This window comes from Rutilus rutilus, assembly GCF_951802725.1.
Source record: "Rutilus rutilus genome assembly, chromosome: 14".
Lineage (NCBI taxonomy): Eukaryota > Metazoa > Chordata > Actinopteri > Cypriniformes > Leuciscidae > Rutilus > Rutilus rutilus.
The window spans coordinates 37,087,363-37,113,062 of NC_140219.1; the positions used below are offsets into that span (position 1 = coordinate 37,087,363).

The following is a 25,700-nucleotide window of genomic DNA, read 5'->3' on the forward strand; positions in this document are numbered from 1 at the left end:
TTGTTCCGTCGCGAACGGCCTTCTTGATCTGTTATCCTCTCTTCTAACTGCGTCTGAAGTTTCAGAACCTCCGCCATTACGCTTTCGGTGTTTTGCGATCTCTCCTCCAAGCCGACGATTCGTTCCTCAGCTTCCTCTAATCGGTCATTGGTTTTTCGAATGTCTTCTTTAATGTCTTTTAGCTGATCAGAATTGTCTCTCCTAAAGTCACGCAACTCGTGGAGAATCATAGCCAGGTTAACGGTCTCCTCGGGTTCGCTGGCGCCTCCTCGCTCCAGTACCGTATCATCCAGACAGACATTTAATGGCAACTCGGCATTTTGCCCCCGTGCTTCTCGCTCTAACTTTTCGGATTGCAGTTGCTTCTTTTGTTTTCGCCTAGTGTGTACTTGAGCCCCCTCTTCCATGACGATGATAATGATAATTCGAGTTAGTTTCTCGTGTTTTGGGGCTAAATTCAATCACTTAGTCGGAGAGCTAACCTTTCAAGCTGCCATCAGTTAGATGACGTCACCGGAACCCTACACATGATGTTTCATAAACAAAGTTCGGGAGGAGCTCGTACAAATAATCAATCCAATATCAACTTGTCATCAAACAATACCATGTCTAACGTTACCCTATCTATCAGCATGAGGAAGCATATTCACTCTGTCAACTTACAGTCCAACGCGGACTGTTGAGCAGACGCGTCTCAAGCCTATTAGTGATCCAACGCTGGATACTCCTATAGGTTACTCCCGTGGATCACGGCTGAACGCGTCTTCTCAACACTCACTTACAAACATTTTTCGCCTATCGTGCGTCTACTCTACACCCGTACCACTAAAAAGACGGCTTATATCTAAAACTTCAGTCATAAATTAGTATTAATATTGATAGCATCACTGGTAGCTTCGTTGCTAACTTACTGTCCATCTGTTAAAATGGCGAATATATCAGATGAAAGTAGTCTACCTTTTGGTGCAGGTGAGGACACATTTGAGCTGCACGCACTGCAGTCTGAGCTGGAAGCTGTTGAGAAACAGATCCACAACCTTTTATTGAGACAAGCCGAGCTGATAGACCGGCGGTTAGCTCTTGAAACATCACGCGCCGATGCACACAAATCAGAGATTAACGTTACTAACCCGCTGACTCCGACTTCGTCTACTCCGTGCGTTTCTCAACATAGGTCCCGAGCGCCGAGGTCGCGATCAGCCATGGTCTCGTTCACTCCGGCTCCAACACGCCACCACGAAGCCTGGGTGGTTCCGCAGCGGAAGACGCGAGTCAGGTCTAGACCAAGACTCTCTCCGACCCTCCCGGTTTTCGAGTTATCCACACAAAACCGCTTCTCCCCTCTTCGCGAAACAGAACGTGATGCTGTGATCATCGGCGATTCCATCATTCGGCACGTACGCGCAACGTTAGGTAAAAGTAAGGTGCACAGTCACTGCTTTCCTGGTGCTCGTATTTCTGAAATCGCTACTCACGTTCCCGAGATTCTGAACGGTGACGAGCGCGTCGGAACTGTTGTCCTGCACGCGGGAGTGAACGACATCAGGATGCGCCAGACAGAGATTCTGAAGAAAGACTTCAGGAATCTGATCGATACGGTACGCAGCACATCGCCTGAAACAACGATCATAGTGTCAGGACCGCTTCCCACGTATCGACTAGGACATGAAAAGTTTAGCAGATTATTTGCGCTAAATGAATGGTTAATGTCATGGTGCAATGAGCAGAAACTGCTCTTTGTAAATAATTGGAATCTGTTTTGGGAGCGTCCTAGGCTTTTCCGTGCCGATGGCTTACACCCAAGCAGATTCGGAGCAGATCTTCTGTCGGATAACATCTCCAAAATGTTAAATACCTTTTGACTAGTAACCAAAAGTCCAAATCATAGTCTCTGCTGCACCAATTTAACTGATATAAATACTAGTGTAGAATATTGCATAGAAACCGTGTCTATTCCTCGTTTAGTGAGATCAAATAACAAATCTACTGCAGGATCTAGGAAAAATCTAATTGTTATTAAAACAGAAAATGTTGCTATTAATAAACAAAAACAATTTCTAAAGCTAGGTCTTCTAAACATTAGATCACTCACACCTAAGGCAGTTATTGTAAATGAAATAGTCACAGATAATAGCTTCGATGTACTTTGCCTAACTGAAACCTGGCTTAAACCAAATTATTATTTCGGTCTAAATGAGTCTGCTCCTCCTGGATACTCCTATAAGCATGAGCCCCGTCTGATTGGTCGTGGCGGTGGTGTTGCGACAATTTATAGAGATATTCTCAATGTTACTCAGAAAGCGGGTTATAAGTTTATTTCGTTTGAAGTACTTGTTAGATGTTAGAAAAACATCCCTATTATCTCTAGCCTTGGCTACCGTATATAGACCGCCTGGGCCTTACGCTGATTTCCTAAAAGAGTTTGCAGATTTTCTCTCAGACCTATTAGTCAATGTCGATAAAGCATTAATTGTTGGAGATTTTAACATACACGTAGATAATCCAAATGATGCGTTAGGGGCTGCGTTTACAGATTTATTAAATTCATTTGGGGTCAAGCAAAACGTCACCGGACCAACTCATCGTCTTAATCATACACTCGATTTAATTATATCACATGGAACCGATCCAACCGATATAGATATTATACCGCAAAGTGATGAAGTCACTGACCATTACATGGTAACTTGCATATTACGTACTGCTGTAATATGTCATGCGGCGCCGCGTTATCAACCAGGCAGAACAATCCTTCCATCCACCATAGATAATTTCTCAAATTGCTTATCTGATCTGTCTCAGCTGCTGCCTGAACCCAAACAAACAGATGAACTAGAAGAACTAACTAGCACTATGAGCACTATTCTCTCTAGAACATTGGATGTTGTTGCACCTATTAGATTAAAAAAGGTCAGAGAGAAAATTAAAGCACCGTGGTACAACAATACTACGCATGTTCTAAAGAGAGAAACCCGTATTTTAGAGCGTAAATGGAAACAAACTAATTTAGAGGTCTTTAGAATCGCGTGGAAAGACAGTATGTCACGTTATAAAAAGGCCCTAAAAGCAGCCAGGGCTGAGCACCTCCGCAAACTAATAGAAAATAACCAAAATAATCCAAGGTTTTTATTTAACACCGTGGCTAGACTAACAAATAAACAGACATCACCCGAACAAAATATCCCGTTACAGTTTAGTAGTAATGATTTTATGAAGTTCTTCACTGAGAAAATAGAAAGCATCAGAACCACAATTGTAAACGTTCAATCTTCAGTTGCGCCTTATAATTCAGCCTTAATTATCACCCCGCAAGAACAATTACAGTGCTTTACAACTATAGAACAAATAGAGTTAAATAAACTTATCACTTCCTCTAAAACAACAACATGTTTATTAGATCCGATACCAACTAAACTACTGAAAGAAGTGTTACCTGTAGTGGAAGAGCCTCTCCTTAATATTATTAACTCGTCTTTATCTTTAGGTCATGTTCCAAGAACATTTAAACTGGCAGTTATAAAACCTCTCATTAAGAAACCACAATTAGATCATAATAACCTAGCAAATTATAGACCCATTTCAAATCTTCCATTTATGTCTAAAATATTAGAAAAAGTGGTGTCCGCTCAATTGTGTTCTTTCTTGCAAGAAAATGATATCTATGAGAAGTTTCAGTCTGGTTTCAGGCCGCACCATAGCACTGAAACTGCGCTTGTTAAAATCACAAATGATTTACTTTTAGCTTCTGACCAAGGCTGTATCTCAATACTAGTTTTACTTGATCTTAGTGCTGCGTTCGATACTATAGATCACACAATACTCTTAGATCGACTACAAAATTATACTGGTGTTCAAGGACAAGCATTAAGCTGGTTTAGATCATACTTATCTGACCGCTACCATTTTGTCTATTTAAATGGAGAAAAATCGATCATAACTCCAGTAAACTATGGAGTGCCGCAGGGATCTGTGTTAGGCCCTCTATTATTCTCAGTATATATGATGCCACTTGGAAATATTATAAGGAAACATGGAATTAGTTTCCATTGTTATGCTGATGACACTCAAATATATATTTCATCACGGCCAGATGAAAACGCTAAATTATCCAAATTGACAGAGTGTGTTAAAGATATAAAAGATTGGATGACGCGTAATTTTCTTTTATTAAATCCAGACAAAACAGAGGTATTACTTATCGGTTCAAAAAACCGCCCACAAAACCTCTCGCAATACAACTTTAATATAGTAGGATGTCCTGTTACTTTATCCTCTACAGTAAAAGACCTGGGTGTTATACTCGATTGCAACCTGTCTTTCAAAAATCATATTTCATATGTTACAAAAACCGCCTTTTTCCACCTTAGAAACATTGCTAAGCTACGTAATATGCTATCAGTTTCTGATGCAGAAAAGTTAGTTCATGCATTCATGACCTCGAGACTAGATTACTGTAATGCTTTATTAGCCGGTTGTCCTGCATCCTCAATTAACAAGCTACAGTTAGTCCAAAATGCCGCCGCTAGAGTTCTTACTATATCAAGAAAATATGATCATATAACACCGATTTTATCATCACTGCATTGGTTACCTATAAAGTTCCGTATTAATTACAAGGTATTGCTACTGACTTATAAAGCCCTAAACGGCTTAGCTCCAGTCTATTTAACGGATCTTCTATCGCCCTATAATCCATCGCGCTCTTTAAGATCACTAAATTCAAGGCTTTTGGTCATACCTAGGATATCCAGATCCTCCCACCAAAGGAGGGAGAGCATTTTCACATTTAGCTCCAAAACTCTGGAATAGCCTTCCTGATACTGTTCGTTGCTCAGACTCGCTCTCCCAGTTTAAAACTAGATTAAAGTCGCATCTCTTCAGCCAGGCATTCATATAATATTTTTAATCTTACAGTTCAAATTACAATCCGGCCTCTAGTTAATAAACGCCAGAGGAGAACTGGCCCCCGACTGAGCCTGGGTTCTCCCAAGGTTTTTTTTTTCTCCATTGGGTCACCTGATGGAGTTTTAGGACACTATTAGGTCACTTGATGGAGTTTTTCGGTTCCTTGCCACTGTTGCCTTTGGCTTGCTCAGTTGGGGATATTCTGGGGATCTAATTTGATTTTATCAATAAATTCCACTAGAAACAAACCTTGTTGTATTATTTTAATTTAATACTGTGAAGCTGCTTTGATACAATCTGTATTGTGAAAAGCGCTATACAAATATACTTGACTTGACTTGACTTGACTTGACTTACCTAACACTCCTTGACAGTTTTTCAGCATCCCTCCACCACCCCGAATCCTCACTCTTGTCTTGTTCTCTCACAACCAGGAATACGGGGGAGTATGGCTACCGAGCCCACAGCCCTCTCCTCGGACAGCACGTCATATACGCATTTATTCTATCGACTTATTTGTGTGAAATCTTATATACGCATTTATTCTATCTGACTTATTTGTAAATGTGAACTCGTGAAATCTCAATTCTCCAGCAGCAGTCGTCTTTGTTGTAAACTAATTCAAATCAAACGCTCTTTGGTGACGTGGATGATTACGTTACCATTGCTCATCTGTCCATCATCGTATAAAGCCCGCCCTGACAATTTGATTGGTCCGAACAATTTTTGTTCGGGCATAATAGCTCCTCAACGGAGCGAGTCCAGATCGACTTCCCGACCAAAAAATTTTGTGGGCGGGGTTCGGGCTGGCACCCAGGCTAGTGTAGACGCAGCCGGCAGACAGGAAATCGCGCGGTCGCTGAAACGCCGTCACACCAACACAGAGAGATCCCTTCCCGAAACAGCAGACTCGTAGAGCGTAAGATAGATACAATCTTAAAGCTCATTCACTCAGAGAGGACACAATCGGTCGGCTCCGAAGCAAAAAGCACTATGCATGCGTTGCTTCCGCCTTTTTATACCCGCGCTGGTAGGCAGGCTGCGGAATGCAAATCCTGCATGCCAATTTCATTGGCTCGTTTTAATTCACTCGTAGGCAATTGGTCTCCCTAGCGTGATCCCAATTCGTCAGGGAACTCCCCGACGACACGTTGGAGTTCCCAGGACGAAAGGGAACTGATTTTCAGCAGGTCAGTATCAGTGGTGGTTGAGGAGAGATCCCCTGACATGATTGTAAAGCGCTTTGGGTGTACAGTAGTACATATGAAAGCGCTATATAAATGCCCGATTCTATTCTATTCTTCTTCTAACATGGGGTTCAGTGTCAGCTGATCTAGTTTTACTTACACTGTAGTTCTTGACTAGTAGTAATAGTATAGCTAAGTTTAGTGTCCCAAATGCTGCCTAACAGCCCCTCATCAATTAGCTAGTAATAGACGTAGTTAGATAGCTGCATTTGAATTGACAAGTTGTGCCAGTGCGGGAGAGCCGAGCCAAGGGTAAGCGGGGCAATATATGACTTGTTCATGTATGCTTACCTTGAAGGTGTACAGATCACACAGGACTTAAATGGCACTGGATGAATGATCGGGCTAGGTGTAGGTGACCCGTACCTAGTTGTATCCCACATAGATATCCATATAAAGGCTAGATGTCTTAAGGCCGAGTCACTTCCGGCATCACCGGTAGCCATCTTACCACAGGGAAGCTGTGCATTAAGGTGAGTGATCAGCACGCACACAAATCCTCTTATCTCACTGAAATCTTGACGGATTTACAAACGGTTTGGTTTCTTACAAACGTTATTAAAGTGGCTATAATTCTTTCATATGGAAGTCCATTGTTATAATTATTCATATGTATGCAGTATCATAACTACATCTCTGACGTTTATAACAAACCAAACCGTTTGAAAATCGGTAGAAAATTGAGCAAGTTATGGTTATTTAAAAGTACATGCACCATGTTACGAGTGAGCGATCACCCTGTGGTAAGATGGCTGCCACGTGCGGACGTCGACCTCCATTGGCCAGCAGTGCTCACGAGACATCTAGCCTTTATTATATGATATCTATTAGGGGTGTAACGATTCGTTTTAACAACGATTCGATTCGTATCGCGATTCGTGGTTGTCGATACGATTCAAGGACGATATTGGTTCATTTAGAAAGATACGATCCGAAACGATTCAGTGACTTGAAATCGATTCAGTGACTTTTTAGCCAAAAATTCTTGAAAGGGAATCAGGTATCAATCAATTAAAGAGTGCACGCTACGAGCACAGTATAACGATGACAGGACATGAGATTTCGTTTTTCTGAGGTGAGAGACTTTATTTCGTTACAAGTTATGAAAATAATGATAGAATAATGACACGGACATATAGCATGACAACATCATCTGACCGCAGATACTGAATCTGGACAACACGTTTTTTTTCTAATTTAAAACGTAACGACGTTGCATGCTTGTAGTTTATTTTGTGCTTTATATATAGTGAAACGATATAAGCCTGCAGCGCACGCCGCCGCATTTGTGCGTGCAATTGAAGAGTGCGCGCTACTGCAGTATAGCGGCTGAGAGGACAGGACAGTTTTTCTGAGGTGAGAGACTTTGCGCTGCTGCTGGCGCGTCACGCATGGCGATCATGTCACAGATAGGCAAACTGAATCGAGTAACGTTTAATGCCTTTATCATTAAAAGTGCTAAGAAAAAAAACCCCATCCTTATAAAGTCTGACGTGCTTAAATCTAATGCGTTATTTCATAGTATCGATACAATCGATTCATTACCTTTTAAAACGATGTTAGATCGATATATGTCTAGATCGATATAACTTGCCGAGCACAGATCGATGTAGTTGGATCATTAAGAATATAAATCGATACATCGATGTATTTGATGAATCGTTACACCCCTAATATCTATGGTATCCCATACCTGAATGTGTACTATGTCTATGATTAAGGTGGTAAAAGGATAACCCCTCGGCCTTAATCAGACAACAAACCCCCAAAATGGCAAATGAAAATCCCATGTCAGCCAAGAGTCCAACTGATTGGATGAAATGTTGTCTTTGTCAGACAGACACAAAGGAACCCCTCCAATCACCACCTACCCATCATGTTTCTCAACATGATGGCTATAAAATGATTGCCACCAACATTCCACTCTTTCACAAGATGAACAAAATGCCAATGACCCTGGACCTGGAACGATTGGATGAAGGTGGGGGTATAGAAGCTACTTTGAGAAGGAACCAAGCGAAGTATCACCACAATTGTTGACTTCGGTTCAACAACACAAAGTTACTTCGTGCCCAGAAGCAACAATTCGATGCTCAATGTAGTGAGACAGATGAAGGCCAAACAAAGCATCGCAGAACCATGATGCAGAAAAGTCTAGATGATCAGGTTTGCTTTCTTTGTGATAACATATCTCCTGAATCTGACCTACGTCAGGTAATCACACTGCAACTGAATGACAGACTACATGAATGTGCACAAACACGGAATGATGCTAAATTGTTTCAACTAAGTGGTGCTGATGCCATTGCACAGGAGCTGAAATACCATCATTTGTGTCTCATTCATCTTTACAACAGATAGAAACTCCACCTCAGAAGGCTTGAGAAAGAGTCACAGAGTGAAACGATTTAACCAGCCATATTTCCTATGGCTCTTTCTGAACTGGTCGCCTATATTGTTGAAACCAGTCTCAATTCTGATGGTCCTTCCGCCTTCCATCTCGCAGATACAGTGGGGAGAACAAGTATTTGATACACTGCTGATTTTGCAGGTTTTCCCACTTACAAAGCATGTAAAGTCTGTAATTTTTTATCATAGGTACTCTTCAACTGTGAGTGACGGAATCTAAAACAAAAATCCAGAAAATCACATTGTATGATTTTTAAGTAATTCATTTACTTCCTAAAGCCTTCCTGTAGCTCAAACAGTAGAGCATTGGTGCTTGCAACGCCAAAGTCATGGGTTCGATTCCCAGGGAAAGCAAGAACTGATAAGAATGTAAATGTGTACCTTGAAATGTAATGTAAGTCGCTTTGGATAAAAGCGTCTGCCAAATGCATAAATGTAAATGTAATTTGCATTTTATTGCAAGACATAAGTATTTGATACATCAGAAAAGCAGAACTTAATATTTGGTACAGAAACCTTTGTTTGCAATTATAGAGAACCTACGTTTCCTGTAATTCTTGACCAGGTTTGCACACACTGCAGCAGGGATTTTGGCACACTCCTCCATACAGACTTTCTCCAGATCTTTCAGGTTTCGGGGCTGTCGCTGGGCAATACGGACTTTCAGCTCCCTCCAAAGATTTTCTATTGGGTTCAGGTCTGGAGACTGGCTAGGCCACTCCAAGACCTTGAGATGCTTCTTACGAAGCCACTCCTTAGTTGCCCTGGCTGTGTGTTTTGGGTCATTGTCATGCTGGAAGACCCAGCCACGACCCATCTTCAATGCTCTTTCTGAGGGAAGGAGGTTGTTGGCCAAGATCTCGCGATACATGGCCCCATCCATCCTCCCCTCAATGCGGTGCAGTCGTCCCAAAGAATGATGTTTCCACCTCCATGCTTCACGGTTGGGATGGTGTTCTTGAGGTTGTACCATAGACTGTAAAAAATATGGACAAAGCGTCTGTGACGTCACCCATAGACTTTCTCAAGAACGGTTTTGAAGCCGTTTATGGGGGGTATGGGCGGCGCCATCTTGGAAAATCTTGGGAAATCCTAACCCCGCCCACCTTCTGGCCAATCCATATATGGGTAAAGGACGCAGCGTGTATATTTTAGGCAACGAAATATGTTATAAAACACCAAACTATCTCTTTTCATTTTCATTTAAAGAAATCTTAAACATTATAGCCACACAAATGTGGTTCAGGCAACGCGTATTGATTATATTCACTGCATATAACGTTTGCCTATTTATAACAAAATGAAATATAAAACACAAACCTGCCTCTTTTCGTTTTAAATATAATATAGGCAAGGCAAGGCAAGGCAAGTTTATTTATATAGCACATTTCATACACAATGGCAATTCAAAGTGCTTTACATAGAAGAAATTAAAATAATAAAATAAATAAGAATAATTAAAACAGTTTAGAAAAATAAAATACAGTACAGTACAAACAGTCGGACGAACATTGGCACAGTGCTCATTCAGTAAATGCATAGCTAAACAGAAGTGTTTTGAGTCTGGATTTGAATATGACTACTGTAGGAGCACGTCTGATCTCCTCTGGAAGCTGGTTCCAGCTGCGGTTGGCATAATAGCTAAAAGCAGACTCACCATGCTTAGAGTGAACCCTTGGTATTTCTAGCTGATATGATCATAATGATCTGAGTGATCTGTTGGGTTTATATTCAGTGAGCATATCTGCAAAATATTGTGGTCCTAGGCCATTGAATGATTTATAAACCAGTAATAATACTTTAAAATCAATCCTAAATCTAACTGGGAGCCAGTGTAAAGACCTGAGGACTGGTGTGATGTGTTCATATTTTCTGGTTCTGCTCAGAATCCTGGCGGCAGCGTTCTGTATGAGCTGCAACTGTCTTATGGTCTTTTTGGGAAGGCCAGTGAGGAGTCCATTACAATAATCCACCCTGCTGGTGATGAAAGCATGCACAAGTTTCTCTAAGTCTTGTCTGGAAACAAAGCATCTTATTCTTGCAATATTTTTCAGATGATAGTATGCTGATTTAATTATAGCTTTGACATGACTACTGAAACTAAGGTCTGACTCTAGTGTCACACCAAGATTCCTGACTTGATGTTTAGTTGTTTGACCCCTAGAGTGAAGGTATGCGTTCACCTTGAGAACTTCATCTTTGTTTCCAAACGCAATGACTTCAGTTTTGTCTTTGTTTAACTGAAGAAAGTTTTGACACATCCAACTGTTGACTTCATCAATGCATTGGCACAGGGAGTCAATGGGGCTGTAATCGTTAGGCGATAGGGCTAAGTAGAGCTGTGTGTCGTCTGCATAGCTGTGGTAAGCAATTTGGTTCTTTCTCATTATTTGGCTCATTGGGAGCATATACAGGTTGAACAGGAGTGGCGCAAGAATTGAGCCTTGAGGGACTCCGCATGTCATGGATGTCCACTCTGACTTATGGTCTCCTATACTCACATAATAACCTCTCCCATCTAAGTATGACCTGAACCATTTTAGGACTATCCCAGAAAGCCCCACCCAGTTTTCCAGCCTGTCAAGAAGTATGTTATGATCGACAGTGTCAAATGCAGCATTGAGGTCGAGTAGTACCAGCACTGATAATTTGCCAAAATCAGTATTTAAGCGAATATCGTTTATTATCTTTATGAGCGCTGTCTCTGTGCTGTGGTGCGGTCGGAAACCAGATTGAAAATTGTCAAAGGATCCATTCAAGCTCAAGAATTTGTTCAGCTGATTGAAGACAACTTTTTCAATGATCTTGCCTATGAAAGGAAGATTTGAGATCGGCCTATAGTTGCTTAATATGGTCTTATCCAGATTGTTATTTTTCAGGAGGGGCTTGACAACTGCAGTTTTCAGGGAGTTTGGAAAACTCCCAGAGAGAATTGAGGCATTTACCACTTCTAGAAGATCTGCTTCTAAACTGTTTAACACACTTTTGAAAAATGATGTGGGAAGTGTGTCAAGAGCGCAGGTTGATGTTTTAAGGTGCTGTACAGTTTCTTCCAAAATTTTGCCATCAATTTCTTTGAAATCAGACATCGTAACTGCAGGTGGATTGATCTGTCTGACCCCAGCGTAACTTAAGGATGAGCTGATCACCTTTCTGATATTATTGATTTTCTCAAAGAAGAAAGAAGCAAACTCACTGCACTTGTTGTCTGAGAGCATTTCACTGGGAATCTGGCTTTGGGGGTTTGTCAGTCTGTCTACAGTTGCAAAAAGAGTGCGTGTGTTGTTTAAATTGCTGTTTATAATATTTGAGAAGAAAGTCTGTCTAGCTTTGCCTAGTTCCATATTGAAAGCATGAAGGCTGTCTTTGTAGATGTTATAATGGACTACAAGTTTTATCTTCCGCCACATGCGCTCTGCTTTTCTGCATTGTCTTTTCATATTTTGCACTGCTGTTGAGTTTCTCCAAGGTGCTTTTTGTCTGCCACTCTTCTTCCTGACTTTCACAGGAGCAATATCATCAATTACACCTTTAACTTTTGAGTTACATTTACATTTACATTTATTCATTTAGCTGACGCTTTAAAGCGACTTACAATTGCTATATATGTCAGAGGTCACACGCCTCTGGAGCAACTAGGGGTTAAGTGTCTTGCTCAGGGACACATTGGTGTCTCACAGTGGATTCGAACCCGGGTCTCTCACACCAAAGGCATGTGTCTTATCCATTGCGCCACACATTCCCGCCAGTTAAAAGAATCAAGGAGAAAATCAACAGAGTCTGCAGATATGCTTGGTGTTAAAGATATAGCCTTCATAAATAGGACACCAGTGTTCTTATTTAAGCATCTCTTCTTGACAGACACAGATCTCGCTTCAGTGGCAGGAGAGATCAATATATCAAAGAAAATACAGAAATGATCAGACAGTGCTACATCCTTAATAACAATCAATGAAATGTTTAGACCCTTACTGATAAGTAAATCTAGAGTGTGTCCACGATTGTGTGTGGGTCCATGTACATGCTGAGTCAGATCAAAAGTTTTTAAAACAGTTTTGATTTCTTTTGCCATATTGTTTTCTGCATTATCTATGTGGATGTTAAAATCTCCAGCAATGGCAAAACAGTCAAACTCTGAGGTAATTGTTGATAACAGTTCTGTAATGTCCTCAGCGAAGGCTGGAGAGTATTTTGGAGGCCTGTAAATAATGATAAGTAAAATGCGTGGAGCACCTTTTAACACAATACCCAGATATTCGAAAGACGGGTAATTCCCAAATGATATTTGCTTACATTGATAGATATCTTTAAAAAGAGCAGCTAGACCCCCACCTCTCTTAACAGCTCTGCAGACACTCATAAAAGTAAAGTTAGGAGGGGCTGCTTCATTGAGGACTGTTGCACTGCAGCTGTCTTCTAGCCAGGTTTCATTTAGAAGCATAAAATCTAGGTTGTTTGTGGTTATTAAGTCGTTGACTAGAAGTGATTTATTTTTAAGTGAACGAATGTTTAAAAGTGCTAACTTAACAGTCTTACTTTTTGTCCCCACATCAATCTTACTTTGACGTGTAATAGGCACTAGATTAGTTGGGTTTGCTGTACGGCTATTGAAGGCCTTAAACTTTCTTTCTTGTGATAGAACAGCAATAGAGAAAGATACAGGCACACTGGGTTCCCGCTTGTTCTGTAAACATTTGAGAAAGTTACTGTTATCAGAGCGGGCACCCGACACATATCACTGAGAGCTGGTATCAGTTGTTTTTGGTTCACCTCGAGCAGATGGAGGAGGGTGTGGGCCCTGGCGTTGTGGCAGAGGCCGAAGAGCTCTCACAGGAGGGCGAGGGCGAGCTGGGCCCGCAGGCTTTGGTGGTTGCGGTGCCTGTCGTTTTTTGGTTGGTATCTGGGGGCTTGCAGCAAAAGAGTGGGATAGTTTGTTCCAGCATGCACCAGTTCTTCCATTCTCTGTGAGAAGCACAGTAGTGGCGATGCTGGGGAGAGTGAAAAGGTGTCTGGTGAAAGGGGCTGTTGCTCTGGTGTTATAGGAGGCTTTGATATGCTGTCCTGGCTTCCCTGGCTGTTTTGCAGGAAGTCGTCCTTGGGTGCTGAATCTTGAAGCAGCTCTAATATGTCTGTCTGTGGTGAGCTCTGTGGGCACGGTTCAGCTGAGATTGAGTCCGTGAGCAGAGGTTGTTGTGGCGGAGTGGTGTTATCATTGTCCTTGTGTGCATGGGCGTCAGTTTGGTTTGAAATGTGCTGGGGACAGAGACGCATTCGGAAGTGCATTTTCAGAAGTGCTGGGTACAATGACGCATTCATTTTTTTTCTCTCTTTCGCGCAGGTTATGTTTTGAAAGACGATGTCCTGTAGCTCAGGCACGGCCCCACTTTTCAACAGGCCCACCCAAAACTTCCCTAAAACCGCTCGTTCATTCCGCAGGGTCGCTCGCTCAACACAGATGTCCTGTTGCCTGGTTCGAAAATATGTGGAATAAGGGCTGCTTCCGACTAAAAGTTTTTTTTTCCTAGTCGACTAGTAGGCTAGTTGTTCATTTAAGTCATTCGTGGACAAATCGCCCCTTTATATTAATTTAATTACGATAGCCTGCCCTACAGGATAATGAGCTTACGTAATATAGCCGCACTCAAGCGCACGATCGCACGCATAAAGCTTGCCACAAAGAACCGGTATAAGTAATGATTATGAATGCGTATAAATGTGTCTAAATACGCTGTGAATGTGAATGTGCATTATACGCTGAGTTTCGGTTCATTTATGAGACGAACTCCAGCTTCACTCGCCGGCGCCTCCATGTCGTGATTCTACTATATTTACTTCTTATTTATTAAATCATGAAACATTGATTAAAATTAAGATATAATTAATACAAAACGAAATTCACTTTAAAGAAAGGCAGCTGTTCTGTTTGAGAGTCTGTCTCTGTGAAAAGTTTTAAAGCAGTCTTTTAGTGGCGCTTTCAGAGCGCTCACGTCCGTAACCGACACGTAGTTTTTTCCCTCATAAATGCGAACACGGAAAATAAAATAAAATGAATATTATAATGTTTTTTTGTTGGGTCAGACAATGATTACCAAATTTCTTTCTCATATTTCTCCTCACAACCACTGAAAACGGTCAAAAAAGTCGAACCAAAAGTCAAATTAATATAGACGGAAGTTAAAAGTGGTGGGTACAAAATGACTCATGACGAAATGTGGTGGGTACGCGTCCCCCCCGTCCCCCCCGAAATCGACGCCTATGCTTGTGTGATATGTCAACCGCATGTCCATTTTCCTGCTGAAGTGAAGTCCTGTGATCATTCATACTGTGTCCAGGTGTGTGTGTGCCGTTCAGATTGAGTGGATTGGCACACATTGCAGAAGGATGATTGAGGGAGAAGTAGAAATTGTCCTTTAACACTCTTGAACCAAGTTTGTTTGGGTGACGGCCATCCTGATGAAAAAGTTGTCTCTGACTCCAGAAAAGATTGAAATTGTCAATGAAGTTTACTCCTTTTATATTGCAGGTTTTTTGCAGCCATGTATTTAGCCCAAGCAACCGTGAAAACCTGTTTGTTCCTCTTGCTGGGAGTGGTCCACTGATGAATGTTTGAACTTTCAGTCTTTTAAGTGTTTCAAAAAGTTCATTGAAATCCTTAAGGAGTTCTGACTGCTCTTTATGAATATCATTCTTCCCCACATGTATGATGAGTCGATTTGCAGTCTTATGTTTCATCAGAATGTTCTGAAGTTCCCTGTTTATATCAGAAGTTGTTGCTTGTGGAAGGCAGCACGTAGTTGTATCCCTGCCGCTAATGTTTCTGATTATCGAGTCCCCCACTATCAGAGTCCTGGGCTCGGCTGCGCTCTGAGCTGAGTGCCGCTGTCTGCTCGACCTTGAGCGCCAGTTAGCATCAGTGTTAGCTACTGGCCCATTCAGTCTGTGTTCGATCACATTCATCACATTTGGGGATTCCTCATTTACATTCATTAGTACTTCAAATCTGTTCTCAAGATGTATAGGCAGTGGTAGGAGACCAGTGTTTGCAATCCTTGTCAGAGCTGTATCTGGGGTAGAGCATGCTACTGCGGCAATATGTGAGGCTCGTGACAATCTGATGTCTCGAGTGCCTTTGGGTCTCGCTCCCTGTTTGTGCCATCGATTAGTAAGTCGATCGGCTTGTTTCTCTACCTGTCGAGGAGCACTAGTTTCATGGGACTCACCGGCTGTATGCTGAGGGTGTCCATGACGAAGCTCTGTTGTGTGCTCCGTCTGGTTTGGTGGTCCCGTAAGTAATTTTGTTTCAAGAACTGCAATCCTTTGTAAAAGTCTGTGGCAGTTAGTGCAGCAAGTAGATTCTTGAACCTGAAGAGGCATTTTCTCTCTTATCCTTATGAATGTAGGCAGTTGTGTTTTCCTTTCCCGGAATGTAAGCTGGTCGGGTAAAAGAATTCTGCGTTTTTGTAGTAATCCAAACTTTGTTGTCTGAGCACTGTGCTGTTTGTTGAAGTTAAAATTAGGTGATAAAAGGAACTAAAATATAAAAATATAGGTGATAAAATGTAAAAGCGATAGAGCAAAGCGCGGAGCAGTAAGCAAGAGCGTCCGAACAGTAGCTGAGCAGGAAGTGGATCTGCTCAGAAAATATAAAAACATTAAACATTTTAATATGGTCCAGGCAATATGTGCATTTGTACTAAACAACAGATTTTGCAGTCTACAACATTACAGATCATCTTCATTGTATTAAAATTTAAAATGACAAAACTCAACCCAGTCTCTTTTTGTTAAATTTCAGTTTTATCAATATTAGCCATTATAAAAGTATAAGTAAGAGGTACAAGAAGCTATACAAATAAAGCAAACAATTCAGTCAAACATCAGCGCTCTAGTCTAACCATACAACGGTAAAGTTAAATACTTATAAAGTTATGAAACTTCCCCTCAGCCAAAACGATTGGCCAGGGAACAAATTATAGATTCACGAGACCAAAAATCGCTCGTTAGATACACACAAGACGAATTATATCTCATATTTAACCACTACAGAGACACCAGAGTCAGCGACAAACGTCAGAATGACTAGCCGAGGAAAGGCTGTTTCAGGTGGGGTACATGAACGCCGAGTGCCCGGTCATCGCTGGATCTCACAACTGGATACAATTTTCATAAATCTTTCAATAAACCACAGATTTGAGCTTTAAACAACTACATTCTCGCCTGAAAAACTCTTAAAACTACATTTCATGATACAGAAACAGTAGTATTATATTTCAACTGTGTAAAAAAATTACGCTTCTTATGTTGTCATTCTCCTTGGCGCAGCCTATGCTCGTTATCAGCTGTCAATCAAGCTGTCAATCAAAGTTAACCACGCCCTTATTTGTCATACATTTTATATCTAAATACGATCTAAACTAACGAGTTAGAAAAAAATTCACTCGGTCAGGCACTCGGAACCTATCGAAAAATACAATAAAAGTCCATGGGACCAACCTGTAAAAACATGAATTTATGCTGTGAAAACGGACATTTTAACATGGGGGCTATGGACATTTGCTCCCTTTTGGGACCTCGCCCTAGCGGATTTTCGATGTATTGCAGTTTTTCGCACTTCCGGGTAGGCTTCATTTTTCAGATTAGAATGTTGCCGCTTGGGTTGTACTCATCCTCCTTCTTCCTCCAAACACGGCGAGTGGAGTTAAGGCCAAAAAGCTATATTTTTGTCTCATCAGACCACATGACCTTCTCCCATTCCTCCTCTGGGTCATCCAGATGGTCATTGGCAAACTTCAGACGGGCCTGAACATGCGCTGGCTTGAGCAGAGGGACATTGCATGCGCTGCAGGATTTTAATCCATGACAGCGTAGTGTGTTACTAATGGTTTTCTTTGAGACTGTGGTCCCAGCTCTCTTCAGGTCATTGACCAGGTCCTGCCGTGTAGTTCTGGGTTGATCCCTCACCTTCCTCATGATCATTGATGCCCCACGAGGTGAGATCTTGCATGGTGCCCCAGACCGAGGGAGATTGACCGTCATCTTGAACTTCTTCCATTTTTTAATAATTGCGCCAACAGTTGTTGCCTTCTCACCAAGCTGCTTGCCTATTGTCCTGTAGCCCATCCCAGCCTTGTGCAGGTCTACAATTTTATCCCTGATGTCCTTAGCTCTCTGGTCTTGGCCATTGTGGAGAGGTTGGAGTCTGTTTGATTGAGTGTGTGGACAGGTCTTTTATACAGGTAACGAGTTCAAACAGATGCAGTTAATACAGGTAATGAGTGGAGAACAGGAGGGCTTCTTAAAGAAAAACTAACAGGTCTGTGAGAGCCGAAATTCTTACTGGTTGGTAGGTGATCAAATACTTATGTCATGCAATAAAATTCAAATTAATTATTTAAAAATCATACAATGTGATTTTCTGGATTTTTGTTTTAGATTCCGTCTCTCACAGTTGAAATGTACCTATGATAAAAATTACAGACCTCTACATTCTACCTTTGTAAGTAGGAAAACCTTCAAAATCAGCAGTGTATCAAATACTTGTTCTCCCCACTGTATGTGCAACCTGTACCAGCAGCGTATCCTTTTTTAACAGTGGCACTTCCTCTCTGTGGACTACACCTTGCCGTGGTGGAGAGGCTTGTGTGCTCCAATGAACCTGAGACCTATGCCGGCGGGGATTTTATATCCCTGGCAAGTTTAACTAAGCTGGACAGGTCAAAGGAGAGGAGGCAGACAAAGCAGACATTATGACTAATTGACAGAAATGGTGGCTATCTTGAAAATGGTGGCCATCCTGAATTTTTGAGTAGCACATACCTTTTTCCAAAAGAGTGTTCCTTGAAGAGTGTTTCTGTCTAATTTTATGCTTGCATCACCATTTGAACACTTGAAATAATTAATATTCGACAGGAACGGTGGCCATCTTTAAAAATGGCGGCCATCTTGAATTTTTGAGGGACAAGCATCTTTTTCTATTAATTTTTCTATTAACTTTCATCTTTTTCTATGTCCTTTAGAGAGTATTTGTATCAAATTTTATGCTTGGATCACTGTTTGAATAATTTATATAATAAGCATTGAATAGCAATGGCGGCCATTTTTCAAAAGATCTGGTAGTTATCACTGTTCTTAAGATTATATGTGACAGGATTCATGTATTTTATTGTTTTTGAAGGAGCTTCGTATCTTTGATTCTGCTTTCAGCTTTGCAGATGGTCTCTACTAAACACTTCCTGTAGTTGTTTGAGTGTTTTACATCACTATTTTATCTACATTATAATTGATTTTAAGGATTTATATGGTTCTGGTAATGTTAATAATAACTGATTAATCAGCTGAATGTTAAATTTTCCTCTCTGTAGACTCTGTGAGTGCAGTGTAACAGAAGAAGGTTATAAAGCTCTGGCTTCAGCTCTGAGATCAAACCCTTCACACCTGATAGAGCTGGATCTCACAGGCAATGATCCTGGAGAATCAGGAGTGAAGCAGCTCAATGATCTACACTGTCAACTGAAGACACTGAGGTGAGACAGGGTCTAATAATTAACTAAATCAATCATATGCAGGAGAATTATTTATAGAAATATTATTTCAGTAAAACAATAAGCTGTTCAATCTGTTGTTGCATCAAAGTTGACAGTGATTTCAAGACACAAATCCTATAAAATGGTTTTCATCAGCACCAACTGCTGGATGTTTTCATTACACCAGGTTTAGTTGAGAACTGAACTGAATCTGCTTCATCTTCTCTTCTGCAGGTTTTTGAGTCCTGCTGCAGAGGAAGCCTGTCAGTATGTGAATAGAGTTGTGGGTAAACACCCGTTACTCCTGAGAGAGCTGAATCTGAGTGGACATGAACTAGGAGACACACGAGTGAATCAGCTCGCTGCTCTACTACAGGATAAACACTGTCAACTCAACACACTGACGTGAGGATTGCTCATTTATTCATAATCTTACATTACTTTTAATAGTCATGTTACTGTATCTGATGTAATATTTCCTGAGATGAGCCTGAGTTCACATTATATTTGTGTAACATTTCCACCTTATTATTTTGTGATCTGGTGAAATGAAGATGATCTCACTTCCTGTGTCTGTTTTATTTCTTTATGAAGATGATGCGACTTTACAGAATAAAGAGTTAACTTCTTCTTCTTCTTCTTCTCCCCCCCTCCCTCTCCCTCTCCTTCTCTCTCTCTCTCTCTCTCTCTCTCTCTCTCTCTCTCTCTCTCTCTCTCTCTCTCTCTCTCTCTGCTAATGTAGGTTAAGCTGCTGTTATATGACAGACAAAGGTTGTTCTGCTCTGACTTCAGCTCTGAAATCAAACCCATCACACCTGAGAGAGCTGAACCTGAGCGAGAATAAACTAGGAGTCTCTGGAGTGAAAAACCTCAGTGATCTACTGATGATCCCACAATTCAAGCTGGAGAAACTACAGTTAGTATCATTATACTGTACATGTTGCACACTTAAAACAGACTGTGTCTTCTCTTTTGCAACTTTATATTGCCAGTTCTGTTGGAATTATCTTTAACACGAAGTAGACTTGTAGTCAAGACCACCTAAACCAAGACCAAGACAGACCAAGTCAAGACCAAGACCAAGTCGAGACCGGAGGGGAAAAAAAAACAGACTAGTGTTGAAGCTAAGCAATAACTTGTATGAATTCAAAAACAGCAGCATACTAGGTTTCAGCTGCAGTTTACATTCAATACATATTAGACGGTATTACTTCAACTACACAGGCAGAACAATACAGAGACAGACCATGTCATGTGTCGTCTCTGTATGCCATGACCGTGTCATATGGGGCGGCAGTGGTTCATGTAGGTTGTCTACAAACCGAAAGGTTGGTGGTTCAATCCCCGGTTCCACCTGACCAAGTGTCCATGAGCAAGACACCTAACCCCGGCTGCTCCCGACGAGCTGGATGGCGCCTTGCATGGCTGACACCGCCGTCAGTGAATGAATGGGTGAATGAATGGGTGAATGTGAGGCAATATGTAAAGTGCTTTGGTGGCCATAGGTCTGTGAAAGCGCTATATAAATGTAGTCCATGGCCCATTTACCATTTACCATGTGTGTGACTGTGAGCTCACTGCAGACTGGGTGAGATCAACTATGTGTAGCAATTGCATGACGGCTGTTTCTGCACTATTAGAGGATTGAGACTCCCTTAACTTTTGTGTACTGTTGAGGACTGACATGACTGGTACTGACTGGTTCATCTGACAAAACATCAAACACCTCCAACACCATCTTGCTCCTCCAACAACTGTCTAAAGAATGAGAAATATGTAACCAATTGAAATTATACTTAATGTGTAGATGAAATCGTAACATCAAATTAAAGATACACAATTATAAACTTGGATTAGGCCTAATGTTTAGTCAACACAACGGAGATATGCAGATTATATTTAAAAGACCTTTTATTTAGTCTAACACCATCATAAATACAATACTGTAATCAAACAACACACACACACACACACACACACACACACACCGTGGGCGGTGCGCTCAAAGTCATCTGTCAGTTGTGCAGTAACCCAAAATCTCCTGAATGAAGTTAAAACCCATCATGTCACTGATATGTGTTTTTTAAATCAAGTGATCAAAGTGCTTGTTGCCGCTGCGATCAGTGGCGCAGATACAGTGTTTTCTCGTGTGGCTCGCGCATACGCCGCACTGTCTTCACTCGGACGCGCGCTTCAATCCGTTGCGGATACTCTATTCGTTCTGGTGAAATCACAAAACATAATGCACACAAACGTGTCCCTGCTTGATATACAACCACTGATGAACATAATCAGTTTTGATGAGAAAAAAAAAAAACTATACGAAAAAAAAAAAACTATACGAGTGCGGAATAGAACCCAGAACCTTTGACACGGTTGGCGAAAGTTCTACCACTGGACCATTAAGGTATACATCGTTCAAATAGGCAAAACGAGTCACACTCACTCATTGAGGCATAATGTTACATGGATGGATGAGCGCCAACGGCTGTGCCACAAAAAAATACATGCATGTGATTGGTTGCATTTGAAGGGTGCGAAATAATAATAATGTTGCATTATTGAATGTTGTTTCGTCGTGGATATTGTAGTATTGTATTGCTAAATCCCCCGACCACTATGTCAGTCTGAGACAGCGAGACCTAGACAAGACCAGGCACGTGCAGAGGGGGGGGTGTTGGGTGCTCGAGCACCTGCCCTTGCCCCTTGGTGCCCAAAGTGCCCTTTTGTCAAGGCAAAATTTCCTCTCCTTTTTTTGTAATTAAAGGCCCTTTTGTGGATGCCTGCCCAACCTAACTATTAGTAAAATTAATAAATAATAATTTAGCCATAAATGAAATGATCCACATGATGACCTTTCACCTGACGAACTCATCCGGAACGATTCCTCACGCTGCACATTCTTTAATTTCGCGCGGCTACGCGCACTACCAGAAGATATCTTAAAATCTGCGGCTGCTGGTAAGTGGTGTTTCATTTTCAGCGAAGTGATTTTGATGTTTGTTTACTTATTATTATTTTACAAGGACGACGTGAAGAGAGCATGCAGAGATGTTGTTTATATTGCAGTGTGTAGGCTGTAGAAGTAACTGTTTTCCTGAATGCCATCAAGATTAAAACCGAGACTGATTTCATAACAGCTCAATAAACAAATAATAAAAATTAAGTCACTTACATTTTAGACGCAATGACTGTTTTTGTTCTGTTTCAGCAGCGAAAATAGTTCCAAACAAATATCACCGCAGAACCATCGCGCATCTCACAGCAACACTTGTTGCATTACTGAATGATTCAGCATTTTGAACGAATTGGTTGAGTCAAAGATTCAATTACCCATTCACAAACTGCCTCATTCTGAATAAATCAGCCGATTGAATGAATCGTTTGAATGAATGACTCAATGACTCGCTCATTAAGACGGTCGCCTGGCGCCTCCTACTGGCGGTTTAGTTTCATAAAGTATCATCTTTTCAACATTCCTTATTTTTGTATATTCAAAAATATTTAAAATAATCTAATTTAATACAGTTATAATTTTTCAATGTAAATTATTTAATGTGATTGGTAACTATAATATAATAAGAGACTAATAATAATATAATAATAAACTAATAATATAATTCAGCTTTTCCAAGATGGCCGCCGTGAGGCTTGCCTCAGTACAAGCAGTGTTCCTGTTTGTCATTTTAATATCTGCGTTACTTGTTTGTGAAGTGTCATGCTTAATCCAGTACACTCGATCGGAGCTCCTAAACCTCAGATACACTTCTCACAGTGATCTGGGTCCATCTACATCCTTGCTGGAGAAATTACAGGAATTAAACATATCAAGCCACTCAACACCATGGCTGCCGACCAAAAAAGGCCGTCGCTCAGGAACCTTTGCTAGGTTCAGGAGACGCCCTCACCGGCCACCGCTCCCAGCCCTTTTGCTGTCAAACGTTAGATCCCTCCGGCACAAAATGGATGAACTCCAACTTATGTTACAAAACAACAAAGACTACAGTGACTGCTCTGCCATCTGCCTGACAGAGACCTGGCTGGATCAATCAGTACCTGACCAAGCGGTAACACTTTCAGGTTTCACATTACACCGTGCCGATAGATCACCCAAACTATCACACAAGTCTAAAGGTGGTGGTATTTGCATAATGATCAATGAACGCTGGTGTACAAATTCTACAGAACTCACCCATGTATGCTCACCTCACCTGGAATACCTCACTGTCAAATGCAGACCATCATTTCTTCCACGGGAGTTCACGTCAGTAATCATGATCTGTGTGTACATTCCACCTGAGGCTAACGCTATCACCACCATAGCCGAGTTAGCCAACTACGTCTCCTCAGTGGAAAATATACACTCGGACGCAGCAGTCATTGTCCTCGGGGACTTTAACCAGACTAATCTGTCGTCTGAACTCCCTAGCTACCATCAGCAGGTAGCCTGCCCCAGCAGAGGGGCCAACACGCTGGACCACTGCTATATTGCCATCAAAGAGGCTTACCGTGCTTTCCAGAGGGCTCCGCTGGGCAGGTCCGACCATGCAATGCTGCTGCTAATTCCACAATACAGACAAAAAGTTAAATCCTCCAAGTCACCATCAAAATTTGTCCGGTGCTGGTCCCCTGAGGCCATCGAAAAACTTTGTGGTTGTTTCGCGTGCACAGACTGGGAAGTTTTCCATGCTGCAGGCGATCTCCATGACGTCACCGACACAATTACGTCATATGTCAATTACTGCGTGGACCTGTGCATACCAATCAAAAAATTCAAATACTACAATAACAACAAACCGTGGTTTAACAAAGACATTAAACAGTTAAGAAAGGAGAAAAATGCAGCTCATCTATCAGGAAACAAAAAACAATATATGGCTTCCAAATACAAACTGCGATCTGCAATAAGAAGAGCCAAATCCAACTATGCTACTAAACTAGAAGAACAAATCACCACTAATGATACACGTTTTATCTGGAAAAAACTTCAAAACATGACAAATTACAAACAGAAACCCACCCCCATACCTGACGGCGATAATCAGCTTTCTGAAACACTCAACTTCTTTTATGGGAGGTTTGAGCAGGTATCGGCTAAACCACCATCTCCCCCCGATCCCCTTCCCTCCCCCCCCTTTACCATTTACGAGGAGGAGGTGAGGAGCACCTTCAGGGGACTTAAGAGGAATAAAGCCCCCGGCCCTGACAACATCAGCCCCACCGTTCTCCACCACTGTGCTGCAGAACTGGCTGAGGTCTTCGCCGATATTTTCAATACCTCCCTCTGTCAAAACTTAGTACCCAAGTGCTTCAAAGAATCCATTATCATCCCGGTTCCCAAGACCAAGAAGACCATCTCCTGCCTCAATGATTACAGGCCTATTGCCTTGACATCAGCAGTCATGAAATCATTTGAGCGCATCATACTCAATCACCTAAAAACCGTCACCACCCCCCTCATGGACCCATTCCAATTTGCATACAGAGCCAACAGGTCAGTTGAGGACACCGTCAACTTAACAATTCATCACATACTGAACCACCTTGAGTCCGCAAATACATATGCCCGCATCCTGTTTATGGATTTCAGTTCTGCATTCAATACAATAAACCCGGTCAAACTGTTTAATATATTACTGGACATGAATATCGACCCATGCATCTGTCACTGGATTCACAGTTTTCTCTGGAACAGGCAACAGAAGGTAAAGATTAACAATTATACATCCTCTCCTCTGTTCCTCAGTACAGGCGCACCCCAAGGTTGTGTTCTCTCACCCTGGCTATTCTCTCTCTACACAAACCAGCTCACATCACACCATAGTTCTGTCAGCCTATACAAATATGCGGACGATACAACCATCATAGGATTCATCACCAACAATCAAGAAACCGAATACCGTGCACAGATCAACCAAGCAGTGACCTGGTGTACAGACCATGATCTCCTACTCAATACATCAAAAACAAAAGAACTCATCGTCGACCTAAGACGTCAGCCATCCCCCAAAACTCCTGTGCTCATTGAAGGTGAACCCATCTCTATCACTGATACATACAAATTCCTTGGGACCCATATCAGCAACAACCTCAAATGGAAAATCAACACAGATCATATCTACAAAAAAGCCCAGCAAAGACTTTTCCATCTCCGACAGCTCAAGAAATTCAGAGTAAGGTTTCATCTCCTGCTCCGCTTCTACACGGCCATCGTTGAAAGCATCCTCACCACATCCATCACAGTTTGGTTTGGCAGTCTTGACACACTTTCCCGGAAGAAATTACAGCGCATCATAAACAGAGCATCCAAAGTCACTGGTTCACCCCTACCATCCCTTGAATCACTCTACCACAAACGGACACTACGCAGAGCCCACAAGATAATTGCTGATATCACCCACCCTGCACACTACGCCTTCCAGCTACTGCCCTCTGGGAGGCGTTACAGGACAATCGCCTCCAGAACAACTCGCTTCAAAAACAGTTTCATCCCAATTGCTATAAACATTTTGAACTCTGAAGGCTGAGGACTGTGGATTAAGCATGACCCCTTATGTATTATTATGTATCTATGTGTTTGTCTGTATTTTTTATGTATGTTATTTTATTTTATATG

At 41.6% G+C, this 25,700-nt stretch overlaps 1 protein-coding gene across 4 annotated transcripts in view; it reads left to right on the forward strand.

Moving 5' to 3' along the window:
- LOC311304235 (uncharacterized protein) overlaps positions 1-25,700 on the forward strand; it is an 807,935-nt gene that overhangs the window by 486,019 nt on the left and 296,216 nt on the right. For all 4 annotated transcript variants that reach the window (XM_084431142.1, XM_084431143.1, XM_084431145.1 and 1 more), the window contains 3 exons: positions 18,923-19,084; positions 19,319-19,489; positions 19,827-20,000. In XM_084431142.1, the coding sequence (XP_084287268.1) occupies positions 18,923-19,084; positions 19,319-19,489; positions 19,827-20,000 (507 nt within the window). The remainder of the gene's footprint in view (positions 1-18,922; positions 19,085-19,318; positions 19,490-19,826; positions 20,001-25,700) is intronic.